The following is an 18,737-nucleotide window of genomic DNA, read 5'->3' on the forward strand; positions in this document are numbered from 1 at the left end:
TTTATATCTGAGAAAATTTTTGACACATTCAAATGTGTTTTCTAAATGTTAATGTTAAAACTTCCTCTTTTCTCCTGCACCATTCTGATGAAATTACTTGTGATAGTAGATCCCAATATTAAGAGCAGCAGCCAGTTTGTTCTACAGTTCTGTTTTATTATGATGCAATAAGTTGAAATACAGAATTTAATGTAGATTTGGAATGTATCCATTGGATCCATTCTTTTTCTAAGCCACAAACCTCTGACAGATAATATGAAGGTTGCATAGATGTTATTTAAGAGTGTATAAAAAAAGAGTAAATATACTCATAAAGTGCATTTGGTTTGTGATATTCCTGATGAAAATGTTGATGCTTCAATTCTGTATTTGAAGCATTGGGAGTAATTGCAGTGGTTTTTTTGTGTTAAAGTGGTATTGTTTGTTTAGAGCATTAAATAAAACTAATCTTCATTCCATGTTAATTAGTGTAAGTATAGTATGCAGTAGTTTTATTAATAACTCTTATTTTCCCATCTACATAAAGATGTTCACTTTAGAAGGTAATTGGAAGCATTCAAATTTAAAGATATTTTAGGTGAAAAATTTTAAGAAGAATGAGAATTTTATATAGTTTTGGTTTTAAGACATTCCTTAATCACATTAAATATCTTGTTATACCTCTTTGAGGACAGCAGTATTAAGTATCCTGTATTCAGAATGTGGAAATGAAAAATCTGTGTTCTTTCATTTTAGGAATACCAAGAGTTTCACAGTGTAGCTTCAGTCTGCCTTTGAAGTTAGTTTGCTTTCCAGCTCAACCTTCAAAAGCAGCAAACCACAAGCTAACTATTGATACCAACAAACCTCCCATCAGTTTTGTCACCATTTTTCCAGGTAGGTTTTTAAATATAAAAGGTGTTAGAAGCTCCCAACAGGAATTGTTTGTCCATGTGAAGTAATGAAGAAAGTAAAAAATCTTATGTTAGTATATTAAAAAATATATTTTGGAAGAAATGATGGCATAGTATTTCAACAATAATACACCTGGGGTAGTATACCCATCTCTGGTAAAACTGCATATTTCTTTACATGGTATAGATCTAATTTTTATGTATGCAGACAATAATTTTACATAAAATTACTTAAGCAGTGTTGGAACGGGGAAATCATGGGCATTCATTTAAAAAAAGGTGAGCAGGGCAAAGCAGAAGTAGTAAATGTTGTATGTAAGGGGTACATTTGCTTTGGAGGATGACTTGTGGAGTATTTGATGTATCAGTCTGAAGCTGACTATATTTAATAATTTCAGTTACCTTCTTCAACCAAAAAGAAGACTTGAACATATTACTATTTTCTGATGTACAACACCAAACTGTGTTCTCTATTCAGCATTATATTAAAGTAGCTTGAAGAGAGAAGTTCATTTCCACTTAGGACTGGAGGAAGAAGAATGAAATTGAGTACTATAAAGTATAGTGTTAAGAAGATAAGTTTTGCTGTAATTATGTGCTCGCGATTGGAAGAGAGAGGAGGTGGAAGTTACCACAGGAGTACTCTGTGGTACAATACATTCTAATCATAAGCAAAGAAATAAAAATTGAGGATGCATTACACAAAATGTTTCTATGCAGGAAACCAGTATCATGTTACTGTGCACTGGCAAACTAAGTGCTAGTTGCTGATATTAAATAAAATAGAATACATATAACTCAAAAGTGGAGAAAAATGTTATCTAGAGATTTCAAGAGAATTAAAGGAAAGTGACTCATTTAGCTTAATAATACACAGGTAAAAAAAAGATAATACAGTTGATTTCAGTAAATATTTTGTGGCTATATCATGGGTCTAGATGATCATATTAGCACAAGAAGAAATTAATAAACAGGGATTATAATGTGATTGTGAGTAAGTTCAGTCTGGCAGTGATTAAGTTTTAGAAATTCAGATGACTAAGGTTCTGGAACAATTTGCTGAGAGCTGTATGGGCCAACAACTTTACTATTGTATTTTTAAGGATTAGCTGCATCTCTTTATAAGCTTATATAATATATTTGTCTGAGAACAGTGATGTAGGCTTTGTTGGTGTGTTGTTGTTTCTTTGTTTTGTTTGGTTTTTTCTTGTAGCATGATTCTCTTCATTTTAAGGGTAAATATAGCTTTAGTCTCAACTGGATGTGCAACATTTTTTTTAAGGGTCTCTATTTTGAGGTTTTTAATAATGAGCTTCCATTATGGCTAAGCAATAATGCTTTCAGAATAGCACATTGTATTTTATTTTTAGCCTAGGGATTCATTGTTGAGAATACAAAACAAAGCATAGGACCAAGGAGGTATTAAAATGTTCTGATTTCTGTTCATTCCATTTACAGTGATTAAATAAAAAGAGTATGCTGTTTGTTATGTTTATATTTATTATTTTGATGTAATTTGTGAACAAAATTTGAATTGGTAAATGCAATAAGAGTACTATCTCTTCTCCCTTTTTTGGCTTTTTTTCAGGAGAAGTCGTGGGAGTAGTGGTGACAAAGAATAGTTTTAAAAATATAATATTCTAAAATCAAACCTTTTTAACTGGTACAATCCACTATATGGAATGAAAAGAAAGATGTACATGGATGGGCTTTGCAGAGTAGCTAGTTTTAGCAAGCTGAATGTTTGTTTTGCTCTGTGCTGAAAGCTAAAAAGAGAGTGGGCTTAAGCATTTTAATGATAATTTCTGCAAAAGTTTTGCATAAATATCTGAATTAAGGGTGACCTTGCATCTGGTAAAAGTGGTAGTCTTTGGGCTGTACAATAATTGCAGTTCTTTTAGAATGTACAGACTGAACCTCTGGGAAACAACTTGTTGTTTTCAGGCCGGGGAAGGGAAACAGTGTGTGGCTCACATTCCACCTGTGAATGAAGGAAGGGTGTACCAAACTGCTGATATTTGTTACTTTTGAACCCTAAGAAGGGAAACAATCACATTCAATTGCTTGTTCAAAGATTGATATAGTCCTGGCTATGGATTGAGGTTTGCTGAATGCCAGTGTCAAATTACAGAAAATGGTATTTAACTTTCTTTTTCAGACTTTGTTGATCCGTCTGAAGGTGACCAAGCAAATGCTCTCGGATTTCAGTTTTTAACTGGTTCAAAAACCACTCTTCTTGCTTCAAAAACATCACGTAAGTTCTGTCAGTATTAGAGTAAAAGAAGCCTGATCATCAGTTAGAATATGTCCAAAATGAGAGTGTGGATCATACAAAGAAGGATAATCAGTGTTTGTAAATTAACACAGGAGTTTCAAAGTGTTAATTGATGGTTTCTTACCTCCTTTCAAGAATAAAATTGTATAACAAAACAAAAAATCATACTCGAAATATAGTACACTACAGTGGTAGTTCTCTGAAGAAACTGGATTTTCTTAAAGCTTTTAGCAATGTTTTTATTAATAAACTAAAACTGTCATTATAATAATGGAAAAACCCCTCATCTTAAAGGAATTTCAACATCTGTGTTTGGAATTAGTCACCTACTGAAATTTTTGAAAGGGATTAAAAAGGAAGTTTCTAACTTCCCTCTGACTTTGAGTCATCCTTGACTTAAATTAAGCATCAGACCCTACTTGCTTCTCTACATCTGAGTAAATGCTCATCTCTTCCTTTAAGTGTCTGTATATCTTTGTAAGTAAGAGATTATGGATTCATGATCCTTCTTATTATGTTTAAAGAGTGTATGAACATGCATGTAGATAAGCTGTTACCTGATCCAGTATCTCTTGTATAGGGCAGTTTGTGATTTAAATAGTCCTGTTCCAGGCATCTAAATTTGTGCTCTTTGAAAGAGATAGGTTCTCTTAATTTTCAACAGTTTATGGTCCTGCTCTGTACAACTGCTCAACTTGCTAAACCCTTTCTTGGCATGTGCCTTGGAACCACATAAGTTCAATTGTGTTTTGCATTTTCCATGCCAGCAGAGCACAAAGTGTTCATTTAATACAGCAGACTACAAACTGAAAAGCTAGAAAAGCAACTGTGCACTGCAGAGGGTTCAGTTGGAACGCTGTGTGAATGCTTTGTGGAAACTGCTTTGAGTGAAAAATCACAATTTGTTTTGTCGATGTGAATTTTTTTCAACACCGAGATAATATTCCTTACTGTTTTCAGAAATCCATATTTGTGATGCGCAATATAAATATTGATGGGGTCAGCTGTGACCTATGAAATAACATGTAACACCTTTTGTAATGTAATCATATGTGTTAAAAACAGAAACCATCTGGAGAGTAATTTTAATTTTACTAAGAATTGTTTTACATTTCTAAGGATCAAATCCATCTGTATTGTTTTTTGTACGCATTATTTACATGCTGTTTTATTGTTACTTTGTTTTTAATATTTCTTCGAATAGGAGATCTTAAACAGATTTAACTGAACTAGAAGTGCAATAATAGTTTTCAACAATCAAAGTATTGAAAGGATTTACAAATAACTTTTTCCTGGTTGCAGTTCAAATCTTTGTTTTGGAGTTTTTCTTGCATAGTTGTTAAATCTGATTGCTGTAAGGACAAATTTGTTTCTGTGTAATGAATATATTTCAGTTTCTATTGAAGGCCATAACTTTTAATCACACACATCCCTACCCCCAGTCTTCAATCTTTTCCTCTCAGGTTTGTTTATTCACCAGCTAGGAATGACGCTTGCAGTCTTAGAATAAACTTTCCCACACTACTTTACTTGTGAAGTTCACTTTACAAAGGAGCTTCACAATGTCTATTTCTCTTAGTGTGGCTACTCATTTACTGTGTATGGGAATCCTAACTTTAGAAAACAAATGAGTAGTATGATGTCACTTTCTATGTTAACAGCCTGTTTCCAGCATCCACTTCATGTGTTGAACTGAGTTGGTTAGAGAAGGTCTTAGGGGGGGAATGTGCTTATTTGAAATGTAACTAACAAAATCTTATTTAAAGGTAGATATTTGTAAGAACTCTGATAGTCAGTCATAATTCAGAATATTTTTATATACAGAGACTGGATTATATAAAAGCATTTTTTGGTGGAATATCATGATACTGAAATGATTGTGCTTGACTGAACAGATCTTCTGTGAAACTAATGAGTGTTGATGAAATTATCTATTATTTGATAGGTACTTACTCTGCTATGTAACACTGAGTTTATACTTTGTAAAAGCGCTTGTATAGCATTTTAACTGAGGAAGTGTTCTTCAAAAAGAAACCTCAATGTGTAGATAAATTTTTACTAGAAGAAATGGTATTTCAGAAAAGTAAAAGAAGTTTTTAAGGTCAAATCTTATTTCTGGTTTTCCATGAAAGGAGTTTATCATGGACAATGGAAGAAGACCTCTTTTTCCAATATTCCTATCAAATGGACCTTAAGTTCTGAATGGGAAGAGCTGCATGTAGCAATGAAGGTTGCCAAGGTTCAGTTGGGTTTCATTGCTGAAGCTGCAAACAGGAGCAACATCTGTTTTCATGTTAGTTTTTAATTCTATTAGCTAATCCATTTTAACCAGTGTAGCAATTGAAGATATTACTTCAGCTTGTCAAGACTGCTGCAAAGAAACCCAGCCTGAAGTAGGTATTGACAGAAAATATATATTAGAGGTAGCTTGCACCAGCTGGATTAAGACTTTAAGGCATTTTTTTTGGGCTGAAAATTTTAAAATTGTCTTTTAATCAAAATTTAAGGAGGGCTTGACTGCTAACTGTGGCTGGGGGGTTTTTCTTCTGATGTGAGTTTCCTAGCTGAGAAGTAAACTGAATCTTCTGAAGTTCCTACTGGCTGAACAGCTATTCCTAATGCAGGTTGTACTATTTGGTCAGCCTGTTGTAGTGTGAAAAGACTTTGTATGCTATTTAATTTATTGGTACCCGTCAGTTTCCTGCTTTTCTGATAGAGAAATTTCTGAAAATCTGTTGTAATTTTCTGTAATGGAGCTTATTTTAACAAAAAGACTACTACAAATTGGTTAACCATCATAAAAGCATGGGATGAACAGAAGCACAGTTACTTATTTTTTCTTTTTCGCTGTATTTCTGTTTAAAGCATGTGTTCAGTTTAACTACAGATTCTCAGTTTTGTAACATTTCCAAATCTAATTTGTCCTTTTCGAGACTTGGAACATCACAGAAAAGCAAATGACTGCAATGTTCTCTACTCAGACCATGGTAAAATTAGATTGTGTTTGTATTGACCAACAAACAGTGTATGGAAACTAAATGTACAATTTGGAGGAAATTAGTTTTGTCCATTTTAAACCATTAATGTATTAGATATGTCAATTATAAATGGAATGACTGTTGATTTGGCCTGAAAACATCTGACCTAATTTCCGTCAAGGAAAAACCACTTCAGGCAAAGTATAGTCATACATCCAAGTAAGTCCAGCCATTACATTGTGAGTGTTTAAAAAATGGATATTAGGTCAAATGCTATCTTTAGCAGATGGTGTTCTTTTCTTTAATAAGCATGTTTTTAAATAAAACTTGCTTCTTTCCTGTTACACTGTAAACAGAATTTGTCATTCGGTATTCAGTGAAATACATATCCCGGGAATGATGCCAGTGGTAATGTCAAACAATCTTGAATTAGTAATGTTGAGAAAATTTAAAATAAGTACATTCAAGTTTAAAAGAATTCTGGTTAATTTGATTTACTGTGGACCTTTTTAACAAGAGCAAAAGAAAAGGAATGATTTTGTGTCAAGTTCTCATAGCTACATTTCTATCTATCCTTTTTTTGTTAGTTATTGGCAGATGTATAATGAAAAGATGTAAGGACCTAATTTTTGAAAATGCTTTATCTGAAAAAATTAAAATTAAAAGGCTCCTATGATTTTCCACACTGCTTTTCTCAACATTTATTAATTATTATCAGTTAATTCTGTTAATTAAACTAATAGTAATATTAGTTAATTCTGATTTCATAGAAGCTGGAGAGAGGATTATATAAACATGAACTAGAAATAAAATCTATTATATCTATCTATTATACTAGTAATACCAGTACTAGCCTGGTACTTTGAAATTCACTAAAATCTGATGAGTTAAATGAACTTGCTGGGACAGATAGCGCTACCTATCAGGATTTGGTTTTTCACTTCAGTTTATATTAATACTTTTGATTTCTACACTGAGCCATTTTTACGAAGTCATAGTATGTAGTTGGATAAGAATCACTTTGTACTAATATTGTACTAATATTGTTGTTTTTAAAGTGAAGCAGCACAGTCAATAAAATACAAGTATTTCTTTAACACTAGTGAATGTACATGTCTTAAGAAAATCTCATGTAGACATTGGATACAGTTAATAAGTTCAATTTGAGTGTAAGCTGAACTGTTGTATAGAAAATCTGTGTGTCAGAAAACTGTGTTTATTAGTCCTGTATTTGTTCTTGCACTCAAAGAACGATACAGGATTCAGAGTGATCAGTTGGAAGACCTTTGGCTGGTAACAAAAGAGCTCATACACCGACTACAGGAGCATTTCAAGAAGCAAAACTGCAAGGATTTTTCATGTACCTTTTCTGGTTCAATTCCCCTGCAAGAATATTTTGAACTAATTGATCGACATTTTGAGGTATGTTATATAAAATGTGAATTGCTAATGGTCTGCTAGTTTAAAATTGGATTTTAGTGCAATAATTAATCAGATTATAACTATAGTATCACAGGCATTTGGCTTTCAGAAAATACTAAGTAGTATCTAAGGGAAGGTCCCTTCAGATTTTTTAAAAACTGCCCTTGTAGAAGTATCATTGGAGGCTCAAGGAAGTTTGCCAGACCAGAAATAAAAGAAATGTAATTACTTTTTCCTGTTTGTCCATGCAGGTGACAATGAAAAATCTCCAGTAGTTCAGCTAGCTTGTAGAAATAGCTAATAAATAAAAATACATGCATTCTTTCCCTCATACCTTTCCAATAAAAAGAGAGAATCATTATTTGAAAATTTCTGTTAAACTCATATATTTGAGCAAAAGCAACAACCTGTGTATGCAAGAAAGAGAAATACTATTGGATGTTTTTTCATGCTGCCAAATTTTCTGTGAGGTGGAGCTGTCACTGCCCAGAAAGATGGATGGTGTCACTGGGATTTTCTGTGATATTTTGAGTAGTCAGCCTAGATCCTGGTCTATATTTCAAGCTGTTGAGTAGTTATTCTATTGTCTTCCAACTGATTTGAGAGTAAAAAATGTTGATTTTTAAAAAAAGTGAGTGTTTTTGTAGAAATACCTTAAACCTAGGCTTCTTCAGATTATATAGCAAACTTACATACATTGAAGTTCAAAATACAGGTGTGATTTCTGGGATGCTAATTTACACTCTACTTATATTGTAGCTGATTCTTTTGAAATTTCTGAATTTAAACTGTAATTATCTGGTCTAAAAACTGTCAAATGATCTAATAAAGGCATTCTTATGCTTCCATCCCTATTAGTTTCAACATACTGGCTTTTTTGGCAAGCTTAGGAAAAAATTACCTGAGTTATCTCTTATCTGAGATGTCGCTTTTTTCCTACTACTTCTAGTAAAACTTCATGGTGTTTCTTTTTCCCTTAGCACCTCTGAACTGCTTTTCATAATAATGTACTGGACAGAATGACATTTGCTTATTTTTAAATATAATCTGGTATGTACATTTAAGAAACTTACCTTTTCTCTTAGTTTTGGGGCACTTTTGCCTGCATTTGGAAAGCTGTGTGTCTTGATGCTTCTTCTGCTAGCTATAACATCAGCTGTACAGAGGTATCACAGCTTTGTGAAAGACTCATCTTTGGTAATTTTTATTTTTGATGCATGTACTGAAAAGTGTACATCAAGTGCCCAGATAATAAAAATTCTTATTTTATCTTTTAATCATTTTATCTTTTAAAGGTTCTTTTGCGAGCACTTCAAGGAATTTTGTTGCTATTAGCTAATCAGTATAGATAAAGGGAAAAAGGATTTAAATTCAGAAAAAGACAATAATTTAATCAGTACAGAATTCAGTACTTCTGTTCTTGCTGAGGGAGTAACTATTTGCTTTCTACTGCAATGAATATCAAGTCAGTACACTGTATATGTGTCATAAATAGCACACCAAAGCAAGAAGAAGCCTTTGTGTCTTGGTGGAGAAACTTCATTCTTGTTAATAGGCTTCTAGATGAGATATTTATGCATTTTCACTGGTTATTGTGGCCGTTGACAATTAGTTTAGATTTCAGTGGCAAATAATAATTCTTGAAAGTGTTGAGCTTCACAAGGTGTGTAAAGTAAGAAACTGGCATAAATGGTATTCATATTTGAGTATTTGAGTATTTGAGTATTTGAGTATTACACTCTGTCTCAAAAATTTTCCTATCCTCCTTGCATTTCATTTGGAATGTGCATACATGAATGTATATGACCCTTAACCTGAATTCTTGAAAACCCTTAAATTGCAGCTACGTTTGAATGCTGAGAAGTATCAGGAGCTGTTATCTGAAAGGGCTGTGCAGTTTCGAGCTATTGAGCGGCGACTGCTGACACGATTCAAGGACAAAACTCCAGCTCCTCTTCAACATCTGGACACCTTGCTAGAAGGAACATTCAGAGAGGTCAGTACAGTTTGATTATGAGCCTAACCTTTCTTTATCTTGTTGGTAAAACCTGGCTTAATGCACATAAGCTATGCTTTCCTGGTTACATTTACCATCCAAGAGACCAGGAAGCAGTAATTTGTTTAACCTAATAGTCCCTGTAACTTTCCAGATGATTTGCAATAGTTTTATTTAATCTGTGACCACAAAATCTTTACTCCTGGGTCATACCAGCTTGACAGCACATCATTCTTTCCTAACTGATGTTGATAGTGTAAATATTTTATAGTTCATGTGAAAATATTTTATAGTTCATAGCTTGTGTAAATATTTTATAGTACACTGTAAACTGGTGGAATGGTTTGGCTGGGGTAACATTCACAACAAAATTGTCTGAGACTGACCATGTCCTTCCTATGGGGATTTATGTTCTAATCATTTCAGAATGTGATATCTGCAGAAGAACAGTGTTTTTAAAAAAGAAATCCTTCCCAAACTATCCCCATACTGAACAAAGAATAAACCAATTTTTCTTCCTGCCTCAGCTCTGTGTTGCTTTAAGATAACTTTTTCAGGATGTGTCCCTTTTGTAAAAAAGTTATTTTACATGTTTTGTGCTTTTCTGTTGGAGGATCTTACTTTCTGACATTCCTTGTTTGAGAACTGAGTCACAATTAGTGTCCTTACTGGAAAAAAGACTTACCTTTGCAGTGTCGTATATCACAACAACTAAAACCCAAAGGTGTTAAAAAAAATGAATTTCCCCCTTCTATTCATCTAAGAAAACATTTTAAATTGGACAAAACTGCCTTTCCATGTATGCTTTTATGTAAGTCAGATTTGCTTTTATTCCAGTCTGTACTGAGTTCACAGTAATATTCCAGTCTTTACTGAGTTCACATGAGTTCACATGAGATGATTTGAGTTTGAAGGTGGGGATTTTCTGGATGCTTTAATAAATACTAGGTATTGTGCAAGATGGGTTATTCTTTAACGCTTTGAAATGGCATGACTAAATAAGCCCGAAAGATTAACATAAGAGAGTTTTTTGAGTCTGCTTTTGCTGTGTAAAACTTTTTGCCTTTAAACTTAAGGGCAGCTGGGATGTGCTTGACAGTTTCCTTGTGTAGTTGATTTGAAAGCTGAATTCTGAGAATATGGGATAAGTCAGGTTGTTGAAATAGATGCATATTGCCAAAGCTTAGTTTATAAAGTCTTTAATACCAACATTAGATGGGTACTTTTCTTAACATTACTGTTGTAGGCTTTTTGAATTGGAGTTAGAATAGTTGAAAGAAGAATAAGGAAAAAGATTTCAAAGAACAAATGTTTACATTTTTTATAATTGTTTAAACTTGGTAGATTTCTTGGTAGATTTCCTTTGTAATTTCTTTTTTTTGTGGGAATCCCCTTCCAAAAAAGAAATGTTGTTATTGTTACTATAAACAAAGTGTAGTAAAATGGTGATTGCCATAGAGACCCCACTGCTGCATGTGTTCTTTTGAAAGTGAGAGCTGTGGTAGGATTTAATATTGACTCTTCTCTGGGGGTGAAATGAAATTGCTCAATGTTACATTTTTGTATTAGAAAAGACTTTGTTTTCTTTAATTCAGTATCATATTCTGTCTTTATTTGAAGAAGTATGTGTAATGCAAATAGTTGAGGTATTCAAAATATGATAAATGTGTTTTCTGAAAAGGAATAATGAGGCTGTTTAAATACGAACAGTATGAAGTCTCACTCCAAAAATTCTTTTAGGCATGTAGCTTTTTGACATTGAAATAAATATGCCTTTTCTTATAATCGTCTGAGAATCTCATATCCTCTCTTATGCTAAATATTTTTATAATGAGAAAATAAAAAAATTGCCTTGTTTTATTCCCTCATTTTTCACTAACGTAATTGTTATGTGCAAAGCAAGGCAAGGTTTTGTTACTTCTCACATTGTGTTTTGTACTCAAAAGGGAAATGTCTGTATTTTGGTTTTATAGTGTATTCCAAACCTTTTCATCAAGAGCAGAAAGGGGTTTACAGTTAGTGAGTGTGTGATTTTATTAGTCTTTTTAACACAGAATTTCCAGGACTTGGGCCCTATATGAATTACATTCTTAGTAAAATAATTATTATAGCATAGGATTTTTTAAAAATTGAAACTTTAGTATTGTAACCTCTGCAAATCCACAGAGATATAAAGATGCCTTGTATTGCTGCCTGCATTTCCTTGCAGATGTATAACCTTTTTATGAACAATTTTTAAAATACAAATAAAATAATGAATATTCTACTCATGTAGTTTCATTGCCTAGGTGTGATAAATACCTACTTTAAACATGTTCTGTATGGTTTCTTTGCCCACCTGCAAATTGTTATGAATTTCTGAACTGATTCAAATTTTACAACTTAAGTAGATTGTAAATGTTAATTTTCAGCTTTTCAGCTTCAAGTAGCAGTTGTGTTTGTGTGATAGGTAGGTTAATGTACAATGCCAAAGTTATAGATCTCAAACTGGAGAAAATTAATCAAGCTGCATTTCATTCCCTGGTAAAAAGTACTTCTATTTATGAAGTAATTTTTTGCATTAATCCTTGTACATTTCCAACAAGGCAGGCCATATTTAGTGCCCCAATAAAATTGCTGATTGGTCCATTAAAAGGAAACTTGAGCTTTACTTTCCATCTTGACAGTAATGAGATGTGTAAGTAGGCATCAGTGTGTGTAATGACAAAAAGCTTGTTCTTAGTTTTATAGTCCTGTTTACATTTTCTTCTAGAATTTGACTTTCTGAAGTAATATTTTAGATCTATATAGATTCAAGTGAGTGTTAATAACAGTTAACAAATAGTGGCATCAGGTGTTCCGTTCTGGAAGGAAAAGGAAAGCTGTTATGTACATAGTAGTCTTGTACATTTGAAATAGGAAATGTTATTCTTATGATGTTTAAGGAGGATTTGTAGGAAGGTGCTATGAAAATAATAGAAAAAATTCAATTAGAAATAGATGCCCATGAAATTCTTGATCTGCTAAAAAAATTTTAGATGTGCACTTGGACATGCTGCTAACACTTGCCCTAAGAAAAGATTTAATAAGATACATTTAAAAGCCATTGAATGGTAGTTGAGATTCCATATACATTTTGTATTTTAAAGGACTTCAAAGATGAAATGAGATTGCAGCAAATTTTATGGTAGCTGTTGTAAACACTATGTACTTTGTATAATACACCCCTACCAGAGACTTGTTATTGCTTGAAAGTGCAATTTAATAATCTTTTATGTCTACAATGTGTTTTCTGTCATAATAGAAAAAAATATTCGTAGTTTGGCAGTAGCTGCAGGTTCTTACCCTGAAATCATAATTTTCGTGCATTGACTCTTGGCAAACATTACTTGGTTTTCCAGGTACAAGCTGGAATTAATAAATGTCATAAAAATGAGATACTTCAATTTCTTATTTCAACGCACATGGATTTTATCCTGCTGAATATAAGCAATATTTAGCTGTAAGCTGTGTTTAACCCTGTTTGGAAGCCTACCACAGTTACATTCTTTTAGGGAAGGAGGAGGATGAATTTTAAATATGGGGTGGAGTTCTCCCAGGGCACTGGCTGTTCTTTAGCCACTTTTACATACTTAAAACATGAATCTGAGACAAGACTGAGCAGTTCCAGTTTACAAAAAAGAATGTAGTTAACAATCACTTCTACCTTGCATTGCTTCTGTTAGTATTACAAAAAAAAGTCAGAAAAAACCAAGGCAAATCGTGATTTTCCCCGTATCCTCACACTCCCAACATATATAGTATAGTTCTCTTCCTATTCTTTAATGGCACTATTGTGCAGTACCTCAGGTTTCCCCATGTTCTAAGGTCTCTTCATTCTCATCCTGTAAAACAACTGACTTTCTTGTGCTTCCTAATGATGAGATCTTATCTTTTACCCTTGGCCTCAGTCTCCCTCTAGCAGTTGCTTATTTGTGCACTGTCAAGCCAGTGCATGAATTAGTGCTGACTGGCAGCAGCCACCTACCCAGAGAAGAGGGATGATGCCCTCTGTCTCAGTAGAAACAATTCAATAGTGTTTCTCTCCTCCCAGTCTGCTAATTAAAAAAAAAAATCACATCTAGAGGAACTGAATGATTTCTGGCTCTTCATGTTAAAATTTTGTGTGGTCATTGGAAATGACAGTTTCTAGGAATGGGCTGACAGAACAAATCTGACATAAATGGCCAGCACAGTTCCATGGCCTTAGACATCTAGACTTAAGAACTACGTATTTTCCAAATGGGGTCTCTTTTTTAAGATCAGTGATACATTTTAGCTTTTCCTTCAGATACTTTATAAATTTGAGACCATCTTCAATTAGTGAAAGGATTTAACACATTTTTCTAACCAGAACTAATTGATGCTGAATGTACTTCCTTTGTTTTCTCCTAATTCAGCTATTCCTCTGTATTCGTTTTATTTATTTTAGTATTGAATAACCTCTCATAAATAGTTGGCTGTAAGTAGTAATAAGGAGATTTTCAATGTGATTTCCTCATCCTACTTCGTAAACAATTAGAATCTGTCCAGATTATTCTGCTGTATTTAGTACACAGTATGTATTTATCTTATCTTGGTCTTGCATCTTGGAAGTTTTGTATACGATTTGCATCTTGAGGAGATAAATACACATGGGAATTTTTCACCTAAAAACTCTTCTTGAAACAAATAGTCTTTCTGATTTCAAGAAGTGCTTATAGGTTTTTCTTTTAAGGTAGTAGGAAATAACACTATTCCTACAGATTGGTTTTCCAGTGTGACTTCCTCATCTGCTCTCCCTTCTAGAAAGTAAATGTAGTTTTTTGTCATCAGTCTGTTAAAAGTCATCAACAAGCACAATTGCTTCCAGGTAGAGATACCATGATTCCTCATTTAGACTAAAGAAGGCATTTCCATCAAGACGATCCATTTTAATTACTTACATGGCAGTAAACTGTATAGGATTTTGTTGCCTGTTACTGAGAAAGCTTTATCCACATATAAAGGTAGCCCTTTTCCTTGAGGTCTGAGATGTGAGCTGTCCCCTCATATACAGCCTTGGAAGTTGGGCAGCTTGGAACATTCAGTGGAGACTTCTGAAGAAACAGATGCATTTTTGCTAGGATTTGGAAGCCAGATGTCTCTAAATGAAAGCACTGGTTCTTTTAATTAGTAATGTCACAGGACTTGTCCTTTCTCTTTCATGTGGAAGTCTTGAAGAAAGGTGCACAGATTTTCAGAACTTTGTGAACTTCATTACACAGCTGTTTCTTTGACATAGCCTAATTTAAACAGAAAGATGGACTAGCTCATGGTTTTGAGATGAAATTTAAGCAACTGCACTATGAATGCCAGCTGCAAAAACTTAGGCCTGGCCCATAGTTTTATGTTGCAGCACAAGATTGATGCTTAAGTGTCTTTACTTTTGTTGTTTACTGTTGGTGGTTTGTTTTTTTTTTTTTTTTGGCAACTGTTTTGATCCTTTTGGAGCTTTTCAATCCCATGTAATTTTCAGAATCAGACTGAGTAACTGTACTACATGACAGGATCTGTTCTGGTCTCTGTTCTTAAAAGTTGATGTTTTGGTAATCAAATCTAAAGCTACCTTAATTTTCTTTTTGTCAAAGAAAGAAAAATATTTAGAGCAACACACAATTAAAGCATGTAAGATCAGATCTGTAGCTCAAAGAACATGCAGCTCATGTTAAACAGTTAACTGATTTTTTTTTAATAAAAGCCTCCAAAAAAAGAAAGCTGTGATACAACAAAATTTCCAAACCAAATGTATGGAAAAAATAAAATCTTTTTCATCCATGAGCAAACTTAGAAGGCCAAGAGAAGCGCACTAAATATTTATGTTTCTTGAGATTTCAGCAGAATGTGTAATTAAACTAAATTTTGGACAGAACTTAAAGGAACTTAGAATCCCTCTGAGCACATCGTACTTAACCAGACAAGTGTGAGGAATTTTTAGCCCAGTGTTACTGATCATGCATGTTATGTCTCTCTTTTGTTGTGGTTTGTGATTAAGCAAGAGTGTTGCAACCTTGTCAAGCAATATTTTATGTATTTAAATACTGTGTGCTGGTTCTTGTCCATTTTAGAATATTTCACACTATCAGGCAAAGTTAGTTTTGGGTGTAAATCATTATAGGATTGAAAGAACTACTTGATTCCACATTGTGCCTTCCAAATGATATGATTTCCTCTCTGAAATTTGGCACTTCATATAAAAAACAATTAGCAGTTGAAAAATATCTAAAGGTTAGCATACTTTCTTCTCCTTTTGGAACACTTGTGATCGCTTTTCAGAACAGATCATTGGCTGATTTAAGCCCTCATTTTTCATGAGAGCCTGGTTATAAAACATGGGGTTCTGGCCCAGTGTCCAAGGGCTTGCCTTTTGCTGGGACTATTGTCACACATCTGGTTCACCTGCATTCAGCATCAGCTAGATGTGAATGGGGGGCCATCTGGAGGCTTTGCACCTGTCAAAGTCAAACAAAAAGGCGTACTAATACACCTTCCATAGTACTGCACTGATGTAGCTGTGTGGCTCCCAGGTGGGGATGGTTCTCCATCTCTGTCTTTTAGATGGTGTGGAGCAATTCTGTGACTGTCTGCTACATTCTCTGCAGCTCTGTTTTAGTCTTTAGCTGTGCTGTTGGGGGCTGTACCAAGCAGTACTTCTGGTGCTCTGTCTTTTGGTCTCTGGGTATATGCTCTAAGTTTGATCTTGTATCTCTCCTGTTTAGAGTTTTCTGGAATCCAATTAATTCAAACTGGTGACAACTCTTTAGGCTTTGTCTAGTTCCTGGTACTGAATTCCCCCTGAAAGAATGTGTATTTGACACTTACAGTGCTTTATAATTCTGTGAAGGAATTTTAAAATGTGCATATGTACATGAATTTTCTTGTTATCATGAAAAACAGACAGGTGTGTGGAAAAGAGAGCCACTCCAATTGGAAGGTCCAAAGTTCTTTTCATCTGTTCAGCAAGAGATTTGGATCTTGTTGCTATGTTTGTGCTTCCTTTCTCCCCTCTTTGCTTCTGTTTCCCATTTTTCTCTGCTCTCAGAATAAGATTCCCCCAGGTATCAAATGACAGCCTTACATTTGATTTTTGAGTCTGTCATTTCTGGTTCTTGGTTGGAGACTCATACGATTGAGCTGACTTCTGGCTCGACAGTTTTTTTGTTCAAGGGAGCTGGAAATAGAACTCTAAGTTAGTGATTCTTGGTGGTTTCAGACTGTTAGATATTGTAATTTCTTTTGATATTTTCATAATGATTTCAGCACAAAGATGGAAAATATATTGGAGGCAAATTCCTTTGCCCTCCTTAGATGTCAGTGTTCATGTACATGTGCATATACATATCTATAACTATTAATACTTCATCATATCTTCATTTTAGTCCTCAGAGTTGTTCCTGGGTGTCTATTTAGTATTGTCTATATAAAATCCAAATTTCTACTTCTATGATAGTTGGTACTAACAGGTCCAGCACCTAAAATACTGCAGAAAAAAATATAATCTCCTAATTTTTCTCTTTATCTCCTTTCCATCTACTGATTAGGAAGCCAGTCTCATATTTTCTAATTTGTAATTTACTACACTATTATGCGTAATACAAAGTTCGTATGTTCATTACAATTTTTAAAGCACGTACAATATTCTAATATTTTGAAAGGCAAAGTGTTGTTCCTTGCAATATTTTAACACTTGCAATGTGTGGAGCACTTGGATCGTTGGTGGTTTGTAGTCAGAGGCAAATAAAACTCAATATGTTCTGTTCACTAAAACACAGGGAATGTCATTAAAGGTCCATTAACTCTTTGTTCAAGCCCCTTAACTCTTTTCCTTGCTTATTAATCAGTTGATAAAAATCTCAAAAGTGATCGTTAATGATTGAGTATTCTCTCTCCAGTGGCACTTCTGACACACAAGGCCTCGGGAACTTGACATTTTGGGAATGATTCATTACTTGATTAGTAAGGACTTTTACCTCAAAGCAAAACCATTAGGGTTTATCATGCATGACTCAAAGCCTATATATCACACTCTCTCCTGTAATAGTCATTTTCCCCAGATAATGTCAGTGAGAGCTACACCCATAGTATAAATTAGCTCTTTTTGGCTTGAATAAATATGCTGTCCCTTGGAGGAGTTATATTTAACTTCTCTTGTTTTATTGCTGTTTCTGCTAAATGTAGTTTTTTCATAGCCACTAGAAGCAGCTTGTTGGCTATTACATATAATTAAAATTCTCAATTTTACTGGTGTTCAAATAGTGTTATGTTTCTATTTCCTTAAGACTTATTTAACTTTAACAGTGGAATACTTACAATATCATCAAAGACCCTTTTTATTAGAAGATGTATTCCAGAAAAAGGTCTGAAAGTAGTTAGCTGTTCTTGGGAAGCATATATTAGGATTACTGGCAAAACTCTTCTGTATTTTGGTCTGTGGTAGCAATTACTTCAGTGTGGGACAGTCTTCTGACAGGTTAGTCAGTTTGTGGGACAAATAGGTAAATTGTTCACATTATCAGTAAGGGGTTTTTTATTTTGTGGAGGGAGTTAGACACATGTAAAAGCAGGAAACAGCACAGCCATCACAAGAGAAAGAGATTGGCAGTAAAATGTTCTTGTGTGGGTTGATATGGCAGAGAGTGCCTCAGCTGGAGTCTGTTGGACTGCATTCAGTCTAATCTGTCATATTTTCCACATAGGAGGGTTCCAGCTATGCTGTGCTGTGTCCTACAGCCCTGTCTACTGAATTACTCCCCTTGAACCTGTGAATGGTCAGCTTTGAACACTCCATTCAAATCAGTAAAGGACCAGAGGTGTGATTTTTATTAATTTTTTTCCCCCCACTTCTCTTGGGGTGGGGTTCCCACTTTAGACCCACAGCACCATTGTGACCTGTTGAAGGATTCCCCAGACTTCGGTTAAGTCCTCAGGGGCATGGGCAGGTTGTACCCTTTGGTGTATAAAGGCAACAGTAAGAAGTGGTTTTTGTCACTTCTTGTGATATAAACATTCTCTGGCACTTTCTGTTTGTTTCATTGGCTTATGACTTTTTGAAGGGTAAGAAATAACGTTCCCTTGAAATGGTAGATCTTGTGTCCTAATATGAGGTCACCAGACCATATATGAGGGCTTTCTGTAGG

General features: G+C 34.2%; 1 protein-coding gene across 3 annotated transcripts in view; it reads left to right on the forward strand.

Annotated features, from left to right (window-relative positions):
- The window catches only part of BBS9 (Bardet-Biedl syndrome 9), a 287,736-nt gene that overhangs the window by 66,871 nt on the left and 202,128 nt on the right, over positions 1-18,737 (forward strand). For all 3 annotated transcript variants that reach the window (XM_030943560.1, XM_030943558.1, XM_030943559.1), the window contains 4 exons: positions 736-876; positions 3,052-3,147; positions 7,396-7,568; positions 9,412-9,564. In XM_030943560.1, the coding sequence (XP_030799420.1) occupies positions 736-876; positions 3,052-3,147; positions 7,396-7,568; positions 9,412-9,564 (563 nt within the window). The remainder of the gene's footprint in view (positions 1-735; positions 877-3,051; positions 3,148-7,395; positions 7,569-9,411; positions 9,565-18,737) is intronic.

The sequence above is a fragment of the Camarhynchus parvulus genome, chromosome 2 (genome assembly GCF_901933205.1).
Source record: "Camarhynchus parvulus chromosome 2, STF_HiC, whole genome shotgun sequence".
NCBI lineage: Eukaryota > Metazoa > Chordata > Aves > Passeriformes > Thraupidae > Camarhynchus > Camarhynchus parvulus.